The sequence below is a fragment of the Siniperca chuatsi genome, linkage group LG16 (assembly GCF_020085105.1).
Source record: "Siniperca chuatsi isolate FFG_IHB_CAS linkage group LG16, ASM2008510v1, whole genome shotgun sequence".
NCBI lineage: Eukaryota > Metazoa > Chordata > Actinopteri > Centrarchiformes > Sinipercidae > Siniperca > Siniperca chuatsi.
The window spans coordinates 11701300-11721821 of NC_058057.1; the positions used below are offsets into that span (position 1 = coordinate 11701300).

Genomic DNA, 20522 nt, shown 5'->3' on the forward strand with positions numbered 1-20522 from the left:
GGTACACTCAAATTCAAGTTTAAAGCAACATAATTCAAACAGCAGCCTAAACATGACCTAAACACTTTAGAGCATGAAACAGGCTTATGTTGAATTCAACCATAAATATTAAATACATGGTGCATCCAATAAATCAGACAAACCTACTGAAGAATTTGAGACGGAATCTGAAGCATAAACAAATCTGTGTTTATGGATGTGGATGTTTTCTTACAGTCACATTCTGTATGATCTACTTTTTGATGCCGCTGACCGGTCCCAGCAACCCAGCCACGAGCTCCTGACCTACTAAAGAATGTTTACATCATACATAAAAAAACAACAACAAAAGACCTCCGCCTTCACTGTTGCAGGCGTGATATATGTAGTCTATCTTGTTTGTCTACATGTACTTCATATCTTGTGGGCCAGAAAAACAGGTAGAAACACAGGGATATAATGACAAAGTCCACCCAAGTTACTACAGAAGTTAATGTTTTAGTCTGGGGCTTGACTGTTGATCTCTTTTAAATACATTAGTTTGACAGCAAAGACAAGTAGACAGGTAAATATTTGATTAATCGACTAGTCCAAACACTGAATCAGTGCGCTAGATTAGATTGCAGGCAGTGCTGTCAGTGTGGCTTAGCCAAGCCTTCAGAGGCCTGTGCTTAGAGCAGCCCAGAGATACTGTGGCAGCTGGCTCGAGGGGTGGATGGACATGAAAGGCTGCAGCATAATGGGATGGAAGCTTGTGCATGACACAGGGTCGCTCAAAGGCCTGGATTGTGTGGTGCTTTAGATTTATGAAGAGCTGATACAGTTGTCTGGCCTCTTATCAAGGCAGATAATACCAGCTATTTATAGATAAGCTATCTATTGAGCCCCGATGAGCCTCTGCTATTACAGTATATCAGACCCAGCAGGAGCGGTGGGCATTTCTGTACATTCGATCAGGTCTTCCATCTTTCTGATCATCGTTCTGTTTTGTCGTGTCTCCGCTGTGGGCAGTGTTTTGGCAGTTTTCATTCACTGTTGGCTTTTTATGACTTTTGCTGTTTGGTTTATTAGAAGTGCACATGGGTTGTCCACACACAGTCTAAACCTGGGGTGGTTATCAAACTCAGAAATCACCCATTCTGTTCAAGAGCCTGGGCCGAGACGAATGTGGTGGTGGTGAGGGATCCTCAGTGACCTTTGTCGTGCCATTGGATCTTTGACTTGCCCTGGCTCATTTAAACATCCATGTAGGGTGCTTATTAAATCACATGTCAAGAGCGATTTCCATACTGTGTTCATGTGTTCATTCCCACAGGCAGAATTATTTGTTTAATTTGTGTTGTGTTTAACTTCACATATCATTTTATGTTGTTTTCCTATATTTTCTTAGTGGCATATCTTGTGAAATACAATACATCGCCTTATCTAGGCCCCCCTCCTACATCAAGTCTGATGCAATGTCTTGGTACGTTGCCTGGTTGCTGCTATGGCCCTGAAATGCTGTGGGAAGTTGCATCAGCCAGATCAAGTCTGAACCATATGGAAATATATTCTGAGAATGACAACACAGGCGGCCAATCAAAAATTGAGTCAGTTGGACTTACACTTCATCGGCCAATCACGTTGAAAGATGAGTGTGCGTCTCAAGTCAAATTTGAGCCAATAGAATAGTCTGTTTGGTTTGAAGTCCCGCCTTATTCGGCGCACCGAAATCTGATTGGGTAAAATGTGATGAGGGCAAATTTTCCTTAAATATTATTGGTCAAAACCACTGGCATGGAATCGCCCACCTGCCCTGGATTGTATAAGTACGTGAGCGGCGCTTCGACATGCTAACGAGGAAACGCTTCGAATCGCCGCGGCTACTTGGCCCGGGAGAAGATTAACCGCAAGGTGTTTGAAACGCCAACATCACTAAATCAAACTTCGATCTTTTCATTCGTTAGCTTTAAATGCGTAGTGTCACCGCCCAGCGAAGCAGCTGGCCAAAGCGGTTTCTGTTTTTTTCCCCCCATTGATTTGAAGGCCAAAGCGGCTGCCATGGATTTTTAAGGCATAATGCGGCACCTCTAATGCAACGGCAATGCATAGTGCAAGGCAAAATCAACTGCGAAATTCCATCTTCGCAACTGCCAAGCAGTTGGGCTCAAATACCGTCCGCGGTATACCTGTGAGCCAACCGGTACCACTGCTCCTGGACCGGAGGAAGCTAACGCTAGCTAGCTAGTCATCTTAGCTAATCGCATCAAAGAGCGATCCATCGATTCATCCGAACGTCGTCAACACTATCGATCAAAATGAAGCCTCAAGATATCGTCGCCGGGAAGACCAGCATGTGGATCTTCGGGTACGGGTCACTAGTGTGGAAGCCTGACTTCAAGTACAAGAGGAGCAATGTCGGTTACATACAAGGCTACAAGAGACGTTTCTGGCACGGAGACAACTTCCATCGGGGGAACGACGAGTTGGTAAGATGCTTAATGTTTACTTTGCCACATGACGCTAGTTCGCTTGTGTCGGCACAGCTGGCTGCTTTGATGCTGCGTGGCTCAGACTGCATCAGGCGTTGTCCATGACGTGACCCCATTTCTCTTCCTCCCTCTCTCTGCAGCCCGGAAGAGTGGTGACGCTGATTGAGGATGATGACGTAAGTGGGGAAAAGTTCTACATCCTCTTGGTTTGCTAGTGACGCTGTAGAAACTGCACTGACGTCTTCACTGCAATCTCCCACTGCATAACTCACCACGTTTTGCTCTTCTCATAGGCGAGCACTTGGGGTGTGGCGTTCGAGGTAACGGGCTCTCAAGTCGAGGAGTCCCTGAAGTACCTCAACGTGCGCGAGACGGTCTGTGGCGGCTACGTCACCAAAATGGTGGATTTCTTCCCCGAGGGGGAGAACGAGCCTCCGGTTCAGGCGCTGGTGTACATCGCCACCTCGGACAACCCCCTGTACCTGGGGCCGGCCACCTCACAGGAGATCGGCTTCCAGATCGCTGTGTGCAGAGGGAAGACGGGCCACAACCTGGAGTATCTGCTCCGGCTGGCTGCGTTCATGAGGAGCAGCTGCCCGCAAGTGGAAGACCATCACCTGTTCTCCATCGAGGCAGCAGCACTGACCGTAGTGTCAGTGATGTTGAGCAGCCCAGTAGCTCCTACCCTCTCTCACTAGCTTATATAGTGGATGAAGACACACACACACAGAGGCTTTTCACCTGTCATGCAGTCCACCTATGTTTATGTTGTGAACTCTAGTTTCACACTACTATCCACTGTACTTGAAGCCATTGAATGCTACTGAAGTGATAACAAAAAGGAAGCATTAAGTGTTTGTTTGGGGGGTATTTCTGAAGCATGTTAACATTATAATGTTAACCTGGTGCATGTTTGTACCGCCTGTTACAAAATGTATGATCACTGAATTGTTGATTGAAAACATCTGTTATATCTATCGCTATATAGCACACTAACGTTTTTTTTTTTTTTTTTTTTTTTGCACAGTTAAATTCCGTCCAATCAATTCAGACGGTACAGCAATTCATTGTGGTAGTTGAACCTGTTTGCAGTTCACCAAAATAGCTGCTGTGATGTGTTTTGATGGTATAGACCTGTTTTGTTTGTTTTTTTTTTTTTTCTTTAAAGTTGCTTGTGGCAACTTTTTCCATCCAGTGTAGAAGCAAACACTAATAAAAAGTTGAAAGAACTTGTTTGTGCCTTACAGTAACTCTGATATGAGCAAGTGGGATGTTTTTCTTCATAACATGAACTTAATGCCATCCAACAGTATATTTGCTGATGTGGACAAAAAAAATCCCATGGCATGTGATTCACAGCCATGGATCACTCGAGTTAAACTTCATATATTACCACTTCTTTTGTGGGGGGGGGGGGATGGTACTATGCATCTGGAAAACAGAGCAGTGTGACGTGTCTACATCCATCTGTGTAAAGGCCACAAAGGCCAACCTAGACAAAAATCCTTAAAGGCTCCCTTTGATAAATCTGAAAGGCATGTGATTAAGGGGTTAACAAAAAGCATGATTTTTTTTTTTTTTAAGGATTCCTGAGGCCTTTTTTAAAATCAGAATAAAACAGTCTGAGAAGGAAAATTCACTTGTTGAAACTGTTCATAACACACATCCACACCAAGGTCATAACCTGTGATGAGGGAGACTGATTTGTTTTAAGGGTCACACGCTAAAAAGGCTGGGAACCACCGACACAAAATTATTATTGCAGATTTTACATATACAGATATGTCAACTGCATATGTACAGGCCATATTTGACAACCATACAAGGCCTGAGGCTTGTTCCAAGCAGCAAGGTTACTGAGTTACAGTTAGCTAGATGACTGGGTTGCAGATTGTACTCAGCAACATTACCCAGATAATCGGCAAACCTGCTTTTTGGAACACTACACACATAAACAAACATACAGCGGCCACTCCCAAACCATTGGTCAGAGCAGCTTGTACCTTGGACGGGATTCAAATCAAGAGTCTGTCTAGGTGCAGAGGCTTATATAACCACTGGCCGGGAACAAGCCCAGACCTGGAAGCCCTGTGTTTACAGTCTGCTCCGTGGTCATGTCAGAGTGCACCAGGAAGAACATGCTGCCGAGGCGCTCATCGAGATGAAATCTTCCTGGCCCCACACCAAACCATGTGAAAATATACTCACATGAATTCAGGTGCACTTCAGAGTATTGACTTCTCATACCTATGCAACCCACAACATTTCAAATACATTGCCTTGATTGGGTTGTTTCTGTACATTTTATTCAGGTCAAGACCTCATTATGTACAGTGTATTTAACCGGTCAGTTCACCCACATTGCAAAAAAAAAAAATCTTTCTCACAAACTCACCACCTCCATCCCCAATACAACGGAGGATGGAATGGAATTTGGTTTATGCTGCTCAAAGCACTAAAAAACTACATTTGGAAAACTCAACAGCAACATGTCTTTCCAAAACAATGTCCCAATTACTGAGGTCACAAAGAAAACCGTTTTCATAGGCACTATTTCTTCAGTAGAAAGTAGTTCCAATGAAAACCGTCCACAGCAAGGTCTGCAGATAATCCTGAGTGACAGGGACATTGCTTCTGGGAAGACTACAGTTGAATTTTTTAAAATGTGATTTTTGAATGCTGAGAGCAAATGAAATTGGGACTGGATGTGACCAGCAGATGCACTGGGAGGCCTTCCAAATGAGATTTTATTTTTGAATGGTGTCTAATATAGAAAACTGTGTGCAGTATTTTGCAAAAAAAGTGTGATTTTGAATTGTAAACTGACTGCAAAGCGAAAAATGTGGTTGTAGTTTGCAGACTTGGTGAAGAGATTGATTTGGAATGACCTTCACGGTTTCAGTGTTTGTTTCACAATTTTCTCCAATTTTAGTGTGTAAACATTTCTAAAAATCTACAATTGCAGGTGTATTGGGTGTCAGGAGTCAAAATGATTTAAACACAAAACCTGGACCCAAGCGCAATAGAAGAAAGCAATATGGTCTGATGAAGTGTTTTTCACTCGTGCGTTGCATGCTTTCAGGAAAGCCAAAGCATGCCGTTTAGCTGACAAGGTGGTTTTTTAACCCAAGGTCCTCTGATATATGAGCATTCATTTTCAGGAATCATTAGCACTGTTGACGGCTCTGTATGTTTATACAACAGCCGTGGAATATGAAGCCAAGTTACAGCGCTGGTCACAGCTGCTTCATGAATATCAGGATTAAGTCAATATCCCAACTTGTGGCCTCCCAAATCTGCTTCGGCCTTGCTCCCCTTTAGGTTCTTTATATTCGCGTATTGTTCATGTTTGCATTATTTTATCCATCCTTTCTGGGTGAATGATGGATCCAAGTTTACATACCAAACTATTGTCTAGAACAACAATGCAGATTTATGTGAGCACTACAAAAATACAAAATTATTCAAAAGAAGCAGAAAGACTGATTCAGCACTCTTTTATTTTTAGTTGGCTCCTCCTGTTAGTAAAATGGCAGATGCATTTCTTCATATGTACACATGACCTATAAAAATAGACAGGCAAATGAGGGGAAAGCCAGAGGAAATGTCGCTCTCATCATTATGTACATCAATATAGAACATCATATTTTAATCACACTATTAACACAAAACAAACAAACCTATAACAGATGTAGTGCTCAACTTAGGACACTGATGCAAACCTTTTTTTCCCCTAAAACATCAATGACATCAAAGAGAACCACAGACTCCTCATCACAAACAAACGATTTCTGTAAAATAAAAATGGCTTCAATACAAATTACACTGATTTACAGGTGAATATCCCATTCGCAATTATCAAGAATTACCATTTTTAACATAACTCAAATAATTTAAATATTAGACAACCAAATAATATGAGTGAATTCATAAATTTACTGTTAGCAGCGTTGCCGGATCAACCAGTACCCCTCATTTTGGAATATAATGGGTTTTTTTTTTGTTTTTGTTTTTTACATCATCCATTCATTCATTTTCCCCATTGGGCAAAAAATATATAATCGATTTTCATTTCAGTCTGTACGGGAATACATTTTATGGACAAAAAATGTTCAAAATTCTAAGACCTGCCATGTTTGTATGGGTACTCATCTTTTATTACAAAAATAAGAGCTTTAGTAGAAAAGCTGTAGACATTGTTTGGTTAAGAGTGGGTTGGTAAAGGTATGGGTTCACATTTAGCTCTGTGAAATGCAGAATCATCCATCAGTTTGCACTGAGCGTATCTACAGAACAATTAAATAACCTAATGTACATGTATGAGAATCAATAACACCAAAAAATGGAAGACATGGCTCAGTGCATTTGACAGAAACTCCTTTGCCCTTCTACCCTGGCAAACACAAGAATTTGAAAGCCCTTTACGCTACATGTGTTGGTTCACGTCTTTGTTGTAACATCACAGCTAGGTAGCCAATCACAACAGTTTCCTGTCTTAGTAATAGAAAAGTACAGTCTGTCTCCTCAAAAAGCACTTGGAAATACTCTTGTCACAATGCAAACAAAAATACTCAAGGCAGATTTCGTCCACTGACCCGGACACATTAAAATAAAACTGAACCAAGAAATGTGGAGGCTGGTAGAGACTGTACCTTCAAACGACTGTCTGTGTGTGTGTGTGTGTGTGTGTGTGTGTGTGTGTGTGTGTGAGAAAAGGGTCCTTTTAGTTGCTGAGCCAGCAGACACAGCATGGTCTTCCAGGTAGTGAACCTCAGTTACTATATATACTGTATTATCTTTTTATTAGTCTAGTGGTAGGGTGCCTGTCACAGTGAGAGTAGGTCAGTTATGTGTGAGTGTGTGTGTGTGTGTGTGTGTGTATTCTATACTGAGACAGTTGTGCGTGTGTGAGGGCACATTCATGTGTGTACAGTGCATTATCGAGCCCCAGGACCACCAGGGCCCTTGCCCTTCCTGACTGCACTGTGGCTGCTGTGGTGGTGGCTGTGAGCCAGCTGTTTGTGGGGGCTTGGGGTGGAGGTGCCCCCTTTGGCCTGGGGAGAGGAGCTTCTGCTGGGGTTGAAGGCGGGGCTGGTACCAGACCGGCCCAGGGAGGGCTGCAGGGGGCTGGACGCAGAGAGGCCTGCTGGAAGGAGGGACAGACATCGGCATGGTTACTCTTCAATTAAACTAGCACTATGTCCCTATTCAATACTACATTCTAATTGTGAACAATATATAAAACCATAAAATGTCAAATAGCGGCCTTTATTTTCCTCAGTGGCAGAGAGAACCAGGCCTTTGTTTCTAATTTCCCCTGTTCCCCAGCTAATGCAAACTCCCTCTATGTTTATCTGTTGTCTTAATACATTCAGTATAATGTCCATTTCCACAGCACTAATTCCATCAGTACAACATGAGTAATGTCGGGCGTTCCACTTTGCCTTTTTCCCTGAGTGAAACTCAACCCTCCAGAATTCTCATATTAAAAGCATTACAGCCATCCCTTTTATAGGTAGGCGTTTATTGTGAAAAACACATTGAGAGGTGTTGAGTTTTGTTGATGGTACGAAACGAGTAGAATTAATTAGAGTATGAAAACATTATTTCTGTTGAAAAAGAGAAACTGGTGAGTATAACATGACTGTGTTTTTGTACTGATGTGATTTGTGTTGTGGAAATGTACATTATACTGAATTTACTGTGTGAGCTGTTGGAGTAGGCTACAGTTTATTCCACCCCCCTTGATATATATATTTTTGCCCCAACATATATTTGTTCATGCTGGCCATGCCCCTGGCCATTATTTGAATACCAGCTTATATATGAGAATTTCTGATATGTAATTGTCTCAGCATCGTGTTTTGGCAGTTAGTATAAAATTTAGTGTGTTGATATTTTTTATATACTAACAGGAGAGCATGTAGTATGGAGCAGCTTATGGCTGGGCTAATGTACAATTGACACTGACAGTAGTTTGTATCACTGCCAGTGTGACTTTTTTATATTCAAATTTTGACAATGTTAGTTTAGAAATATCTCTGTGGTATTGTAGCCCTTAGCCAGATCAACAAAGAGAATGATGGTAGGCCAGGTCAGCACACGCACACACACACACACACACACACACACACACTGCTATGTAGTTGACAAATACTGTTCCTACAAGCAAGCTAACAAAGCCCTTTCTCTTCAGTTGGTTTAGTGAAACAAGGCTAGTTTGGCCGGTTTTTATTACAGTTAGAGGCAAAAGGTGTTTTTGTCTGAAAACAAGTTTTCCCCAAAATGTGAAACAATGGAGAAGAAAACTGATGTTTGACTAAGAAATGAAACATAAAAGTTCTTTCTTTTTGATTGCTGTGCAGGACAGATGTGGCCCCGCCAGTGTGCATGTATTTGAGTGGAATTGTAAACAATATTCACTGACCTTTAGAAACACTGTAACCGTAAGCAGCATAAGCTGCTGCAGATGCAGCTGCCGCACCAGCCATCGCTCCTGCCATAGCTGCCGCACTGCCCGCTGTTGACTTGCGCCCACGCCCTTTCCCTACAGACTTCGCCCCGCCTCCTGATCCCTTAGGCCGCCCACGACTCCGCCCAGACCTGCCTCTGCCCGGACTGATTGTGTCCAAGGCTGAAACACCTGAAGAAGGTAGGCAAACACATGAACGGAAAAACAAAAATCAGGAAAATGTTTTTATCCTATTCTTTTTTATAATTGCTTTGGCACAAGGATGGATGGATACCCATAGACAGACGTTACAGAAATGAAGTTAGGCAGGAATACACAGCACTGTAAGACAAATGTTCTTTCTGGCTTGGCCTTAACCCAGTCCTTCAAATATACTGAAATTGTAGTTTTACTGTAGTAAAGAAGACTTATTATACATTAATCATTACTCATCATTACCCTAAGTATAGGTTCAGGCAAAAACTGGAATGTTGCTCTCATTTTCCATACAGTTTGCAGAATTAGAGCCAGTGTCTGCCTCACTGGTAATGTGCCTAATCCTTCCAGTACTTTCTCCCAGATGAAAAAAACCCCCTCCACAAATCCCTCACACTTTCAGTCCCTTCCGGCCTTAAACTCACTCTTCCTCCCTTTTCACTCACTTGTCCAAGTTTACCAATTGCTCCCTCATTCTAACCTTCATTCTGTCTTTCAAACCTTTCATTACAATGTCATTCACATCTGTGAAAGCACCAACTTTCTACAAGCTCGCTGGGCCTTTTCACCAGCGTACATTAATAATCTCTCTGGCAGGAGCCTCTTAGCATGGCAGCAAAAATCCCAAAGGGGTTTCATTGAAGCAGCATGTATTTAGGAGGGATTACCTTATTGCAACAGATCCAAAGTTCAGATATACTGTATAAGCAATATAAACTATAGACTCACTATCTATCTAGATCGGAACATACTGAAACATTGCAGCCAAGGCAAAATAAAACCCTCATAAATCTAAATAATCAGCTGCATAATACATATGAGGTAACAGACTACTTGTCTCAGTGGACACAAGCCTATTAAAATACAAGTCCTGATAGTGAAGGGAACATAACAAGCCAGACTTCTGTGCGCAGTAATGACCTTCATGTGAGTCACACTGATTTGATTATCCAACATCGTTCTAACGTGATAGTACAGTCTCATAGATAACACAGGTTCCATTTTATTTGGCACGTTTGGAGCTTTTAGAGTGAAGGGCAGCTGCACAGATTGGATGTACCAAGATTACCTGAAATTAGGAAACCATCAAATATGAACATTTTGACAGTGTGTGTCATACCACTTGACAGAGGATAAAAAGAATGTCCCTATGGGAGGCAAAATTGTTTTATGCACTAAATACATTTACAATATCCTACACTTTGGGGTTGAATTAAAGTTTTTGAAGCACCATAACGATTTGGATACTTTGGATTTTAGCTGCTGCTATCACTCTTAATGCAGACTTATATATTAAAATTCAGTGGTGGAAGAAGTACTTCGATCCTTTACTTAAGTAAAAGTATAAATACTACAAATTTTACAGAGATACTATCAGCAAAATATACTATCAATGATATATACTAATATCAAAAGTGAAAGTGCTCATTATGTAAAATGGCCACATTCACAGTGGTAGACTTGTATATATTACAATACTAGATTATTTATACAGATCCATTAACGTGTAAGCAGCATTTTATTGTCGTAATAGTTGAGGTGGAGCTTATTTGAACTACTTTATATCCTGTGGGGCACTTTATTCTGTAATAAATCATCATATTTTATAAACTGGACATGTTTTTTGTATATAAAAGTTTAATCTGCAAATGAAACAGTAACTATAGCTGTCAGATAAATGTAGGGGAGTAAAGTATAAAGTTGCATAAAATGGATATATGTACATGTATGAGTACAAGTACCTCAAAATTGTACTTAATTACTGTACTTGAGTAACTGTACATAGTTACTTTCCACTACTAGTTTATATTTGGCCATTTTTATGACAGAAATAAAAATTTGAAAGTATTAATTTTTCGGTTTACCTCATAATATTATTGTGTAGTGTTATCAAACATCAATAAGGCAATGGGACATACCAAATGTTAGTGATATTTAGGAGTTTCATAAGGAAGGATGAGAACATTTCATTTCAAGTTTTACAGACTGCAATGGCTGAAGCTGGCTGAAGTAAAATCAGGTCTTCAACGCCAACATATTTCAGGGAGCCAACATCCCATTTTCATTCCGCTACAATCCTGAAATAAGGTAATGGCAACTATACAGTGTATTGGTCCACTCACTCAAACATCAAGGTTGAAGATCGGCTAAAATGTATTTGCTCTCTCACCGTTCATGTTGTCGGAGACTGATCCAGACACAGAGGAAGGGGAGTTGGTGGCACGAGACTGCGGCGCCGAGGACACCGGATCATCCACGATGACCAGCATGTCGCTGCTGCTCTCGTCTGCGTCGGCATCCGGGGGTAACGAGCCGGGCTGGAGCTCGCTGCTCAGGGAGATCTGGCCGTGCACAGGAGCACACACAGACATACACACAGGCTGGGAGTCAGCACCACAGGGAACAAGAGGGAACTGGGCCGGTACAGCAAAGGAAAACAATAGAGGAATGAAGTAAGGAACAACGAGGAAGAGGAAGGGAGCAATAGAAGGACAGGAGGCACAGGAAGAGAAGGAAGGACGGAATAGATAGGATATAGAAAGTAATAAATAAGGGAAGTAAAGAAGGGAGTAAGGAATTGAGAGAGGAAAGCAGAGGTGACAGAAGGATAGAATGAAAGAAGAAAGTAACACATAAGGAGTAAATAGAGACAGTTTGTGGAATCAATCAAAGTGAGCTGATGGAGCAGCCATTACCATCCTCTGTAACATAAATCAGTCATATACAGTATGAGTAAGGACACTCACTCCCCTCTGTTTTTCCCCTGGATTCCCTCACCTCACTAAAGGGACTGGGCATGGCCGAGTCCATCTCAACGCTGATGAAGGAGTCATCTCCATCTGCAGAGAGGTTGGAGTTGTCGGCTGAGGGCGCATGAGAGATGACCAGGTTCACCTCCTTTTTCCTCTTGTTCTCAGACTCCTCGTTCTTCTTCTGCAGGTTAGAAACAGAAAAGGGGAGCGGGAGAGGGTGGAGGGTTAGTTAGGCTTCATACATTTTACACCCATTCCATTCCTTGTTGTAGCTAAATCTCACATCCTTTAGTCTCCTCTTTAAGGCCTAAGGACGTCTATGTCGAGTGTTCAGTTGGTTCGCCTGTCCGTTTGAGTCCAGAGCAACAACAAGTAGGGGCCAGATTGTCATGAAACCTGGTATGGATACGGCCCCCAGAGGATGAAATCTAATGGTTTTGGTAACCCCCCTGACCTCACGTCTAGCACTACTTAAATCCATGACAAGGTATCTCAAACAAATGGTTGGATTTCCATGATATATATTTCCATGCAATTATATTTGCTGAGCAAATTCATGCTGCCCAGAGGATGAACCCTTTCCATTTTGGACACTCTCAGGCCAAAATGTCAACTTTGCACACAAGATATTTCATAATCTAATCTGGAGATCATCATGAAATTTCATGAGCACAGTCATGCTCACAAAAGGACGAACCTTTTTGATTTGAATGACCCCCTGGTCTCTCCTCGGGACAAAATGAACATGTTTGGAGTCAATACTGGCAAGGTGTCATTCCTTCCCTTCTCATCTCATTACTTTCTATTTTACATCCCACATTTGTTATTCGTTTTCCTTTTCTATTCTACACATCCTTCTCTATGCTCTACCAACCATGCAGCTGCAGACTGAGACTGAATGACTGCAGACGTTTGAGGTTCCTGCTGATCATGTTGTACTGTACCTTCTCGGCGTACTTCTCCCTCTTTCTCTTGCGCTCTTTCACCTTGCTGCTCTCCTCCTGCTGCCTCTTCTCCTCCTGTCTCTGACGCACTACAGGAGAAGACGTGACGTATTTCTTATTTTTAAGAAGTTATGGTAAGAGATTGGCTTTTGTGCAAAGAAAACAAAATTAAATCAAGACAAAGATGTGTCACACTCACATTTATTCTCCAGCTCATCATCTTCCAATAGCAGGCTGACCACCTCTTTGGGTTTGAGTGTGTCTGGTTTGAAGTTGCCTCCAGAGATCACCACCCTTTGGATCTTATTACACAAAAACAATAAAGCATTAATCAACTCTGTAATTAATTCTTATTTGCAGTATGATTAACACTGTCACTCTGTCACTTGTGTTGTTTATGTATGGGTATATTGTGCCTTGTATGAGTGAGTGCCTGAGTTTCAGACCTCGCTTTTCTCCTTGGCCCGCTGCAGGATCCTCTCCTCGATGGTACCCTGACAGATGAGGCGATAGACAGTGACCTGCTTGGTCTGACCCAGCCTGTGAGCTCTGTCCATGGCCTGCTGGTCCACTGTGGGGTTCCAGTCACTGTCATAGAAGATAACCTGGAGGAAAACAAAAAATAACTGTTATTTTTCTACAATAAAGAACGACCCAAGATGTCATGGTCACCATTAGTCAAGTATTTAATCAGGTCATATTATTATTGGGTCAATTTGTGTGATGACAGCACGAACATGACGCAGACACTTCTTTCTCTGAGACTAATTACAGGGATGGGAGGGATTAACATGACAGATGTGCTGTGTTAACAGTCACTACAAACTAATTGTCATGAAAACTAATCACAAAGGGAGATTATGCTGATAGATGTTAATTAAACAGAGAGAGAGACTGACTGACTGTAAAACACATTGCAGAAAATGTACACTGCATTGGCTTTTGATATATAAATGCTGGTTAAGCTTTGATGTTGTATCAGTGAAGTGTTTTTCCTTCAGTGTGTCAGTGACTCACAGTGTCAGCAGCAGTCAGGTTAATGCCAAGCCCTCCAGCCCTCGTACTCAGCAGAAAGACAAAGATATCCGTCCTACAGAGGGCAGTGGGGGAGGAGGGGGAGGAGGGGAGGGAGAGACACACCAAATCGAAAGATATCATTTACAACTGTACAGGACAAATATCCATATACAGTATCATGGCATAAAATTAAGTTACAATGTAAGTTAAGAACCATACTTAAAAAGTGGCAAATCAAACTTAAGCCTAGCAGCAAAACTGGGCATGATTCACAATGACATGCTATAGCCTATTAAAACTTTAAGAGAAGAGAGGCATGCGAAATTAAACATGTACTTGATACCAATGGTAGAGTGCCGCAAAATAAAGCTGTTTCAATAAACCACAAACTCTCTCACCTACACCCCCTACAACAAGAACCAGAGTAACACCGGTGCCTCAGAGCTGCACACTAATGTAAACCAGAGCATGTGGAATCATATAGTATACGCACACACATATTTGGATGTACACATGTAAGATTAAACTGTTCACTGATTGCTGCAATATACAAAAAGGCAGATTTACAGTTTGATATTGGCAAAAAGGGGTGTTTGGTTTCATGCACACACTCTCACACACACACACACACACACACACACACACACACACAGTAGATCATATCTATCTTTACCCACCGGCTCTGGAAGTCAGCCACCATGTCTCTGCGCTCAGAAATCTTGGAGGAACCATCGAGGCGCATGTAGGTGTGCTTACGATAAACCATGTACTCCTGGAGAGATGGGACAAAATAATTAAGAAAACTGATGAGACAATAATGTGGTGTTGTACTTAGCCCTGTTAATTCTTTTGTTTGCCAGAACTTGGTTTAATACAGTCCCAGTTCAGTGGATTGTCTCCAGAAATTCAAATATTAAAAAATGTTTGCTACAGCATTGGGCTGCACGATATGGTAAAAAATATATCATATTGCGATGATTTTGACAGATGTTGCGATATGATTCACGATTGAATTGCACTTGGCCATATTGCGATTTCGGTAATATTTGGATTAACTGTGCAGCCCTACTATAGCATTAGTTAAGAAATTAGTGAATATTTGCTGATTATCAAAGGAATTGCAGTTCTTACTTCTTGAACTGCTTTAATGAAACAAACTGGATCCAGTCCTGCATGGAAATCATGCCTAAGGTTTTTGAATTCATGGATTTGTGCAACTAAACCTTCCTGGATCATCTTCATTACTGATTTTGAAACCAACAAACTTACGGACTCTTGAACTTGATGAAACTGGAACCTCAAACAGTTTTTCTGAATTTAATAAGTTCTCAAATATGCAGTGCTATTTAAGTCTTTCTCTGAGGAGCAGCTAAGCCCTGCAGGTCTACTTGTTAAGTTCCAAGGGTCAAGAAATACTAATCTTTAATGTTAGAATTTCTGTCAGACAGTAACTTCGTGTCCAAAATATCAAAATCCCACATTTCTTATGCGCATTTGCTGGAGTTGAAACCTCAATCCCAGCTGAGGGAGACATTGAGAAATGCAGAATTTGATATTCAATACCCCCAAATGTCTGCTAAGCTGTTCTGTGTAACTGTGTGTGTTTGTGTGTGTGTGTGTGTGTGTGTTAGGTCTGATGGGAGGGGTTCTTAAGTGCAACAGCAGTCATGAGGTGACACGTTGATCTCATTTTAAGCACTGCACTGAACCCTCGACCTCCTCACTCAAACATGTCAGTGCCCCCGAACCAATGAACCAGTCACAATTACTGGCACACATCACAACTCACCTCTCACAATCATTACCAACGATAGAAATGATTTGACACTATGTTTTCTGTGACCCCCAAAACCCCTATCATGACACTTGGTGCCTCGGTGCCGGCAGGGCCTGCCCTCCTCTTTCCGTGTGTCTGGCTCTGTTCCCAACAGCCCCATCTGCTCTGAGTGAACACTACATTAGGGACCATTAGCCAGGTGCTCGCCAAACTGCTGCTGACCTTGTTGAATTGGGGTTTGATAGCTTGCCGGCAGGATGTTACAGATATTGTTGCTCTTACGGAAAGCCTTACTCAATCTTAACGATTAATCTACTGTATGTCTAAATCATCAGAAAAAACCTTCAGAAGAAGATCATCTGAGATCCCTCAGACTTAATCTGTTAAAATCTCTGCAACCTTCAACTGCTGTTGTTTTAAAGCTTGTTGAGTCCCGCCGTGGACTTTCTCCAAGAGTGCTGCCACACTGAAATCTATACCTCAACAGCTGGCAATTTTCTTTCATATTTTGTTTGAGCTGGTGTTAATCATAAGTGACGCTGCTATATTTCTGCAGGTTTTCACTGGTTTTGTAATGTGTTCCACTGCAAATGTTATAAATTAAGTTGTTGGTTCAGGTCAACCTTTAACTGGACAAAATGTTAATCTTGTTCAACTAACTGTCAGCAGCTTATTATGGATCATAATTAGTAAATCTTTATGGTTGTGATATCTGACAAACAAACTTGACATGATGTATGGGAGGAGAGAGGCAAGGGAGAGCAGAAATTAGTTCAAAAGCATGATGAAATTTCCTCTTTCCTGTCTAATATTTCTGTCTCTGCTCAAATTGCATTTTTACTTTGAATCTTCAGAGTTGGCACTTGCATGTGCATGAAAACCACCGCTTAAAAAAAGCAAGGAGTGGCAGCCAGGTTGTTCTCAACTTCCCAAAGAATAATAAGTCCCCAGAAGTACATGGTCACATTGTGTATTTATTGCATTTCTTAGGTTGGGAACAGAGTGTGCATGGTCAGTCTGTTCCCAACCCAACAACCACAAAAAATACTACTTAGAAAAGAAAAGAACATGAAGTAGTGGCACTATAAATAATTTTTGTCAGTGAACAGCGTAGAATGCCAACATTGTAACAGAAGTCTTCATTAGGGTTGAGTTGCAATTCACACCAGTATGTCATAACTGCTTTCAGTGCCATAATACATACAGCACCAATATATTCTACCAGCCTGAGACTGGAAAAGCTATCTTGTTCTGCTAACTTGTCTTGAGTTTTGAGCTTTTTGTAAATCCAGAGTGAGCTGCGCTAAGTCTGATAAATTACCTCAAGTGATGTCACTTGAGTCAGCGTCAGTTGGGGCTGAAGACTACAAGTATTAAAATAAAAAAAATCTGGTGCTGTGGAGTTGAGGTAGAAGTGAGCTCACCAGACCCCTGTAGCCCGCTCTTCATCTCTGCTTGAGGCTTGCGGCTTGAGACTACATTAGTCGCTACTAGCATAACACACCCAAATCTCCTAATGAACTGCCTGCGGTCGCGTTGCATTGTGGGTAATGTACGGCAGGAAGAAGAATGTGTGGAATACAAAAGACGATATCTTTGGTTGCGCTGCATCGATTTTGATCCTTTTTGTTTTAAACTGTCCATCATGAGTCCCGCAATATTACAGGAGCACAATGCTAAACTGGTGGAGCACTCTTTTAAGGGATTACATATCAGTAAACATGCACATGGACTTACAGTAGCTTCTGGGCCAGTCACACCTAAGAACAGCGTCTCAGTTCAGACTATTGCATGAACGTGGACAAACGCTATGCATCCATCCGTCTGAGCTTTAAAGTTAACTAACCACAAAAAAACTCTACTACCCATGATCCTATAACATAGCTCGTCATTCGTTGTCACAAGTTACACTTGTATAATCACAATGTAGCAGAAATATATATGAAATAGTCAGAATGTATCATAAATGGATTATAAAATAATGAAAATTTAATCTGTGCTTTCTATAGTGGAATGGGTCACTGTATCCCACTTTATGTTGGTTAATAATGAAAAAGAGGAACTGACAAACTGGCAAATTTAGTCAGAGCTGTGTATCTGAGCAAAAAGCTGAGAAAAATCCGCTGCTGATTTTCTGGCTGCAATACCTAAGCGTCAGTGTGGGCATTCCCGCCAGCACTGTAATCTAAGCCGCAGACTTGCAGTACAGTAAAGTGCCGTCTAAGCAGCCACAGACACACAACTCAAGCAGGAGGCCAGTGACTTGGCGGTCCTGCTTCACTGTCGGCTGCTGCCAGAGAAAGCCAACAATGTTATTTTTCTTCAGGCCACCTGGATCTCAACGATTCATCACCCGATGGCGTGATCACCAGAAGAACCGGCAGCCGGCCGGCGACGAGAACAATGACAGTAATGACAGAGATTAGCATCAGCCTCTCCTTCACTCTCTCTCTTAGTCACAGTCTCATGTTCAGGAAATCAACTCCATCTGCAGAATTTTTATCCCCAACCAATGAGAAAGATAATATGGTCTAGGAAAAGTGAAGCCAGATTGGGTGAATATATGATTTCATTTGTGGATCTCTTATCCATGATCTCTTGTGGATTAGTAGAGGAGACGCTGTCACAGCCTCCCATTACTGTATGAGATCACTTATACTGTAAACTAGAATCACCGCCCCCCCGTTGTATTATGCCTCTGCCTACCAGTCAAGCTGCAATTTACATCCATGTCTGTCCAGACTTAAATAATATAATGCAGTGAAGACTTTGAAGGAATTTGATAAAAGGTGTATTTTTTGGAGAAAGCGAGGTTATCACCATATTGACATGTATGATTCCAGTGAATCATTTCCAGTGAGAAACATGCCGTCTTCACTTAGAGACTATTTTATTTTACAGAGGAGCACAGAGGACTGAAAGAGAGCGTGAAAGTGTTTTTGTAGAACATTATGATGTTACAGTGAAGTTGACCTTTGGGATATAAAATGTCATCACTTCATTTTATCCTTTTAGACATTTGTGTGAAATTGTGTCATAATAGCGTAATTCTTTGTTATGGCCAAAAACGTGTTTTGTGTGGTCACAGTGACCTTGACCTTTGACCACCAAAATCTAAGCAGTTCATCCTTGAATCCAAGTGGACGTTTGTGCCAAATTTGAAGAAATTCCCTCAAGGCGTTTCTGAGATATCGCGTTCACGAGAATGGGATGGATGGACAACCTGAAAACATAATGCCTCAGACCGCGGCTGTAATAAAAGGCCCTGTAATATTGCCTAATTAGACCTGGAAATCATAGCTTGGGAGAGACGACTACAGGTGGGAACGTTGGTGAGAAGAACATTAACACAGAATGACTAGCCTGCATTATCTAAGCCATCTTGAGCATTCTCACCACTGCTGTTTTCCTTCGGCCTTAAACACAAGGAATTCCCACTCTTTTCCAGACGAACAGGAAGACAGTCCTTAACCACCTGGGCTGGGTCCATCTGCCATCAAAAGAGTTGGCTGTGGAAACAGCACTGCACTGTGTGAATGGGGAAGGAATTCCCAATGACATCATGCCAAAGGCTTTTGGCTCCATAGTGATGTTTGCAACAAATATGGAGGCAACAGTAGAGCATTGCACCAAGGCTGTAGACACACGACCGCCGGCAGAATTGCTTTGCGCTATTGTTTTCTTATGGAGAGCAGTGACGCAGGCTTTACTTCAACCCTGATTGCTCCGGACCAACAGATTACAGCTAACCAAAACGCTTAAATGCAGAGAAAGTGTCTCTTGAATTTAACAGCCCTTGCTCAGAAATGACTTAAACGATATGATGACGTATTTGCATTGACTCTGTGCCCATACAAGCAGCTTAAAGCACTTATCCTGTGTAGATAAAAGTAATAAGGGTTGCTAAAAATCACCCTGGCATTTCTCATTTCTGGCTTTGTGTAATATTTCCTTATGTGTTCCCATCTCTTTTCCCCCCTCTGCCTCGTCAACTACCTTTGTCTCCAATTTTCTGCAGAATTTCTTTCTCTTCTAACCCAAAGGCCCTTGACACTCCCATCTCCCCTCTCCCCTCCACCTCTCCCCTTTCCTCACTCCTTCCAGTCATCCCTCCCATCTGGCTGCCTCCCCTGCAGATGAGACCCAACTAATTAGTCCTGACCTGTTAATTAGCCGTCTAATGAGTGCACTAACGAGGGACAGGCAGGCTGATTAGAGGTACTGGAGCTCAATACCTTGCCAGTGGAAGTGAACCAGTTGGCTTGGAACAACACAGACATACATGCGAATGACACATTAAAGGTGTGTTTCCAGCGAACAAGATTACCCCCTTTTTTATTATTCTTGGTGGTTGGTACGCATGATGAATAATTCATTTCAGTAGAGCAAGAGTTTAGGAAACAAATCACAATAACTGTACTGTGTGTGTGTGTGTGTTTATACCTCCAGCAGGTCTATCATGCGGGTCATTTGGGAGTAGATGAGGACTCTGTGTCCCTGGGCCTTTAGCCGACTCAACAGGATATCCAAGGTGTGGAGCTTGCCACTTTCCGTGATCAGGCTCTCCTTATCTAAAAGAGGGAGAGACAAAGAAGTGAAAACCCAAACTACCTGCGTAGTGAGAGACTGATGCTTCCAGTATACTCTCATTTAACACAGTCAGAATGTGCCTTTTTGGAGGTGTGCTTCCATGATATGTACATTTAGGTGAGGGTTATTAGCAAAACCTGAAAAACACCTGTATATCACGTATCATTTACCAGAATGAACTTTCTCATGTAAAGAAATCAACAATCAAAGCATGTCACTCTCCCCCCTTATTGTAAATATTTAGTGTTAACATAATATCATAATGTAATACATCTGCTTACTGGCAGATTACAGAAAAGCAGCCCAATCAATTCAGAGGTCATT

General features: G+C 41.9%; 2 protein-coding genes across 7 annotated transcripts in view; one reads left to right on the forward strand and one right to left on the reverse strand.

Moving 5' to 3' along the window:
- Positions 1-1799: 1799 nt before the first annotated feature.
- On the forward strand, positions 1800-3679 carry chac1 (ChaC, cation transport regulator homolog 1 (E. coli)). The gene is made up of 3 exons (XM_044170445.1): positions 1800-2447; positions 2591-2626; positions 2744-3679. The coding sequence occupies exons 1-3, from the start codon at positions 2277-2279 to the stop codon at positions 3146-3148; spliced, it is 612 nt and encodes a 203-aa protein (XP_044026380.1). The 5' UTR covers positions 1800-2276; the 3' UTR covers positions 3149-3679.
- A 2251-nt stretch (positions 3680-5930) lies between these two features.
- Positions 5931-20522, reverse strand: part of ino80 (INO80 complex ATPase subunit) — a 39496-nt gene continuing 24904 nt past the window's right edge. For 2 of the 6 annotated variants that reach the window (XM_044170437.1, XM_044170435.1), the window contains exons 28-37: positions 20052-20179; positions 14509-14603; positions 13832-13904; positions 13261-13419; positions 13014-13116; positions 12815-12903; positions 11896-12051; positions 11288-11531; positions 8878-9093; positions 5931-7596 (exon numbers count right to left, since the gene is read on the reverse strand). In XM_044170437.1, coding sequence (XP_044026372.1) covers positions 7388-7596; positions 8878-9093; positions 11288-11531; positions 11896-12051; positions 12815-12903; positions 13014-13116; positions 13261-13419; positions 13832-13904; positions 14509-14603; positions 20052-20179 — 1472 coding nt within the window. In that variant the 3' untranslated portion in view covers positions 5931-7387. The remainder of the gene's footprint in view (positions 7597-8877; positions 9094-11287; positions 11532-11895; positions 12052-12814; positions 12904-13013; positions 13117-13260; positions 13420-13831; positions 13905-14508; positions 14604-20051; positions 20180-20522) is intronic. The other 4 variants (XM_044170440.1, XM_044170438.1, XM_044170439.1 and 1 more) reach the window with 3 other exon arrangements.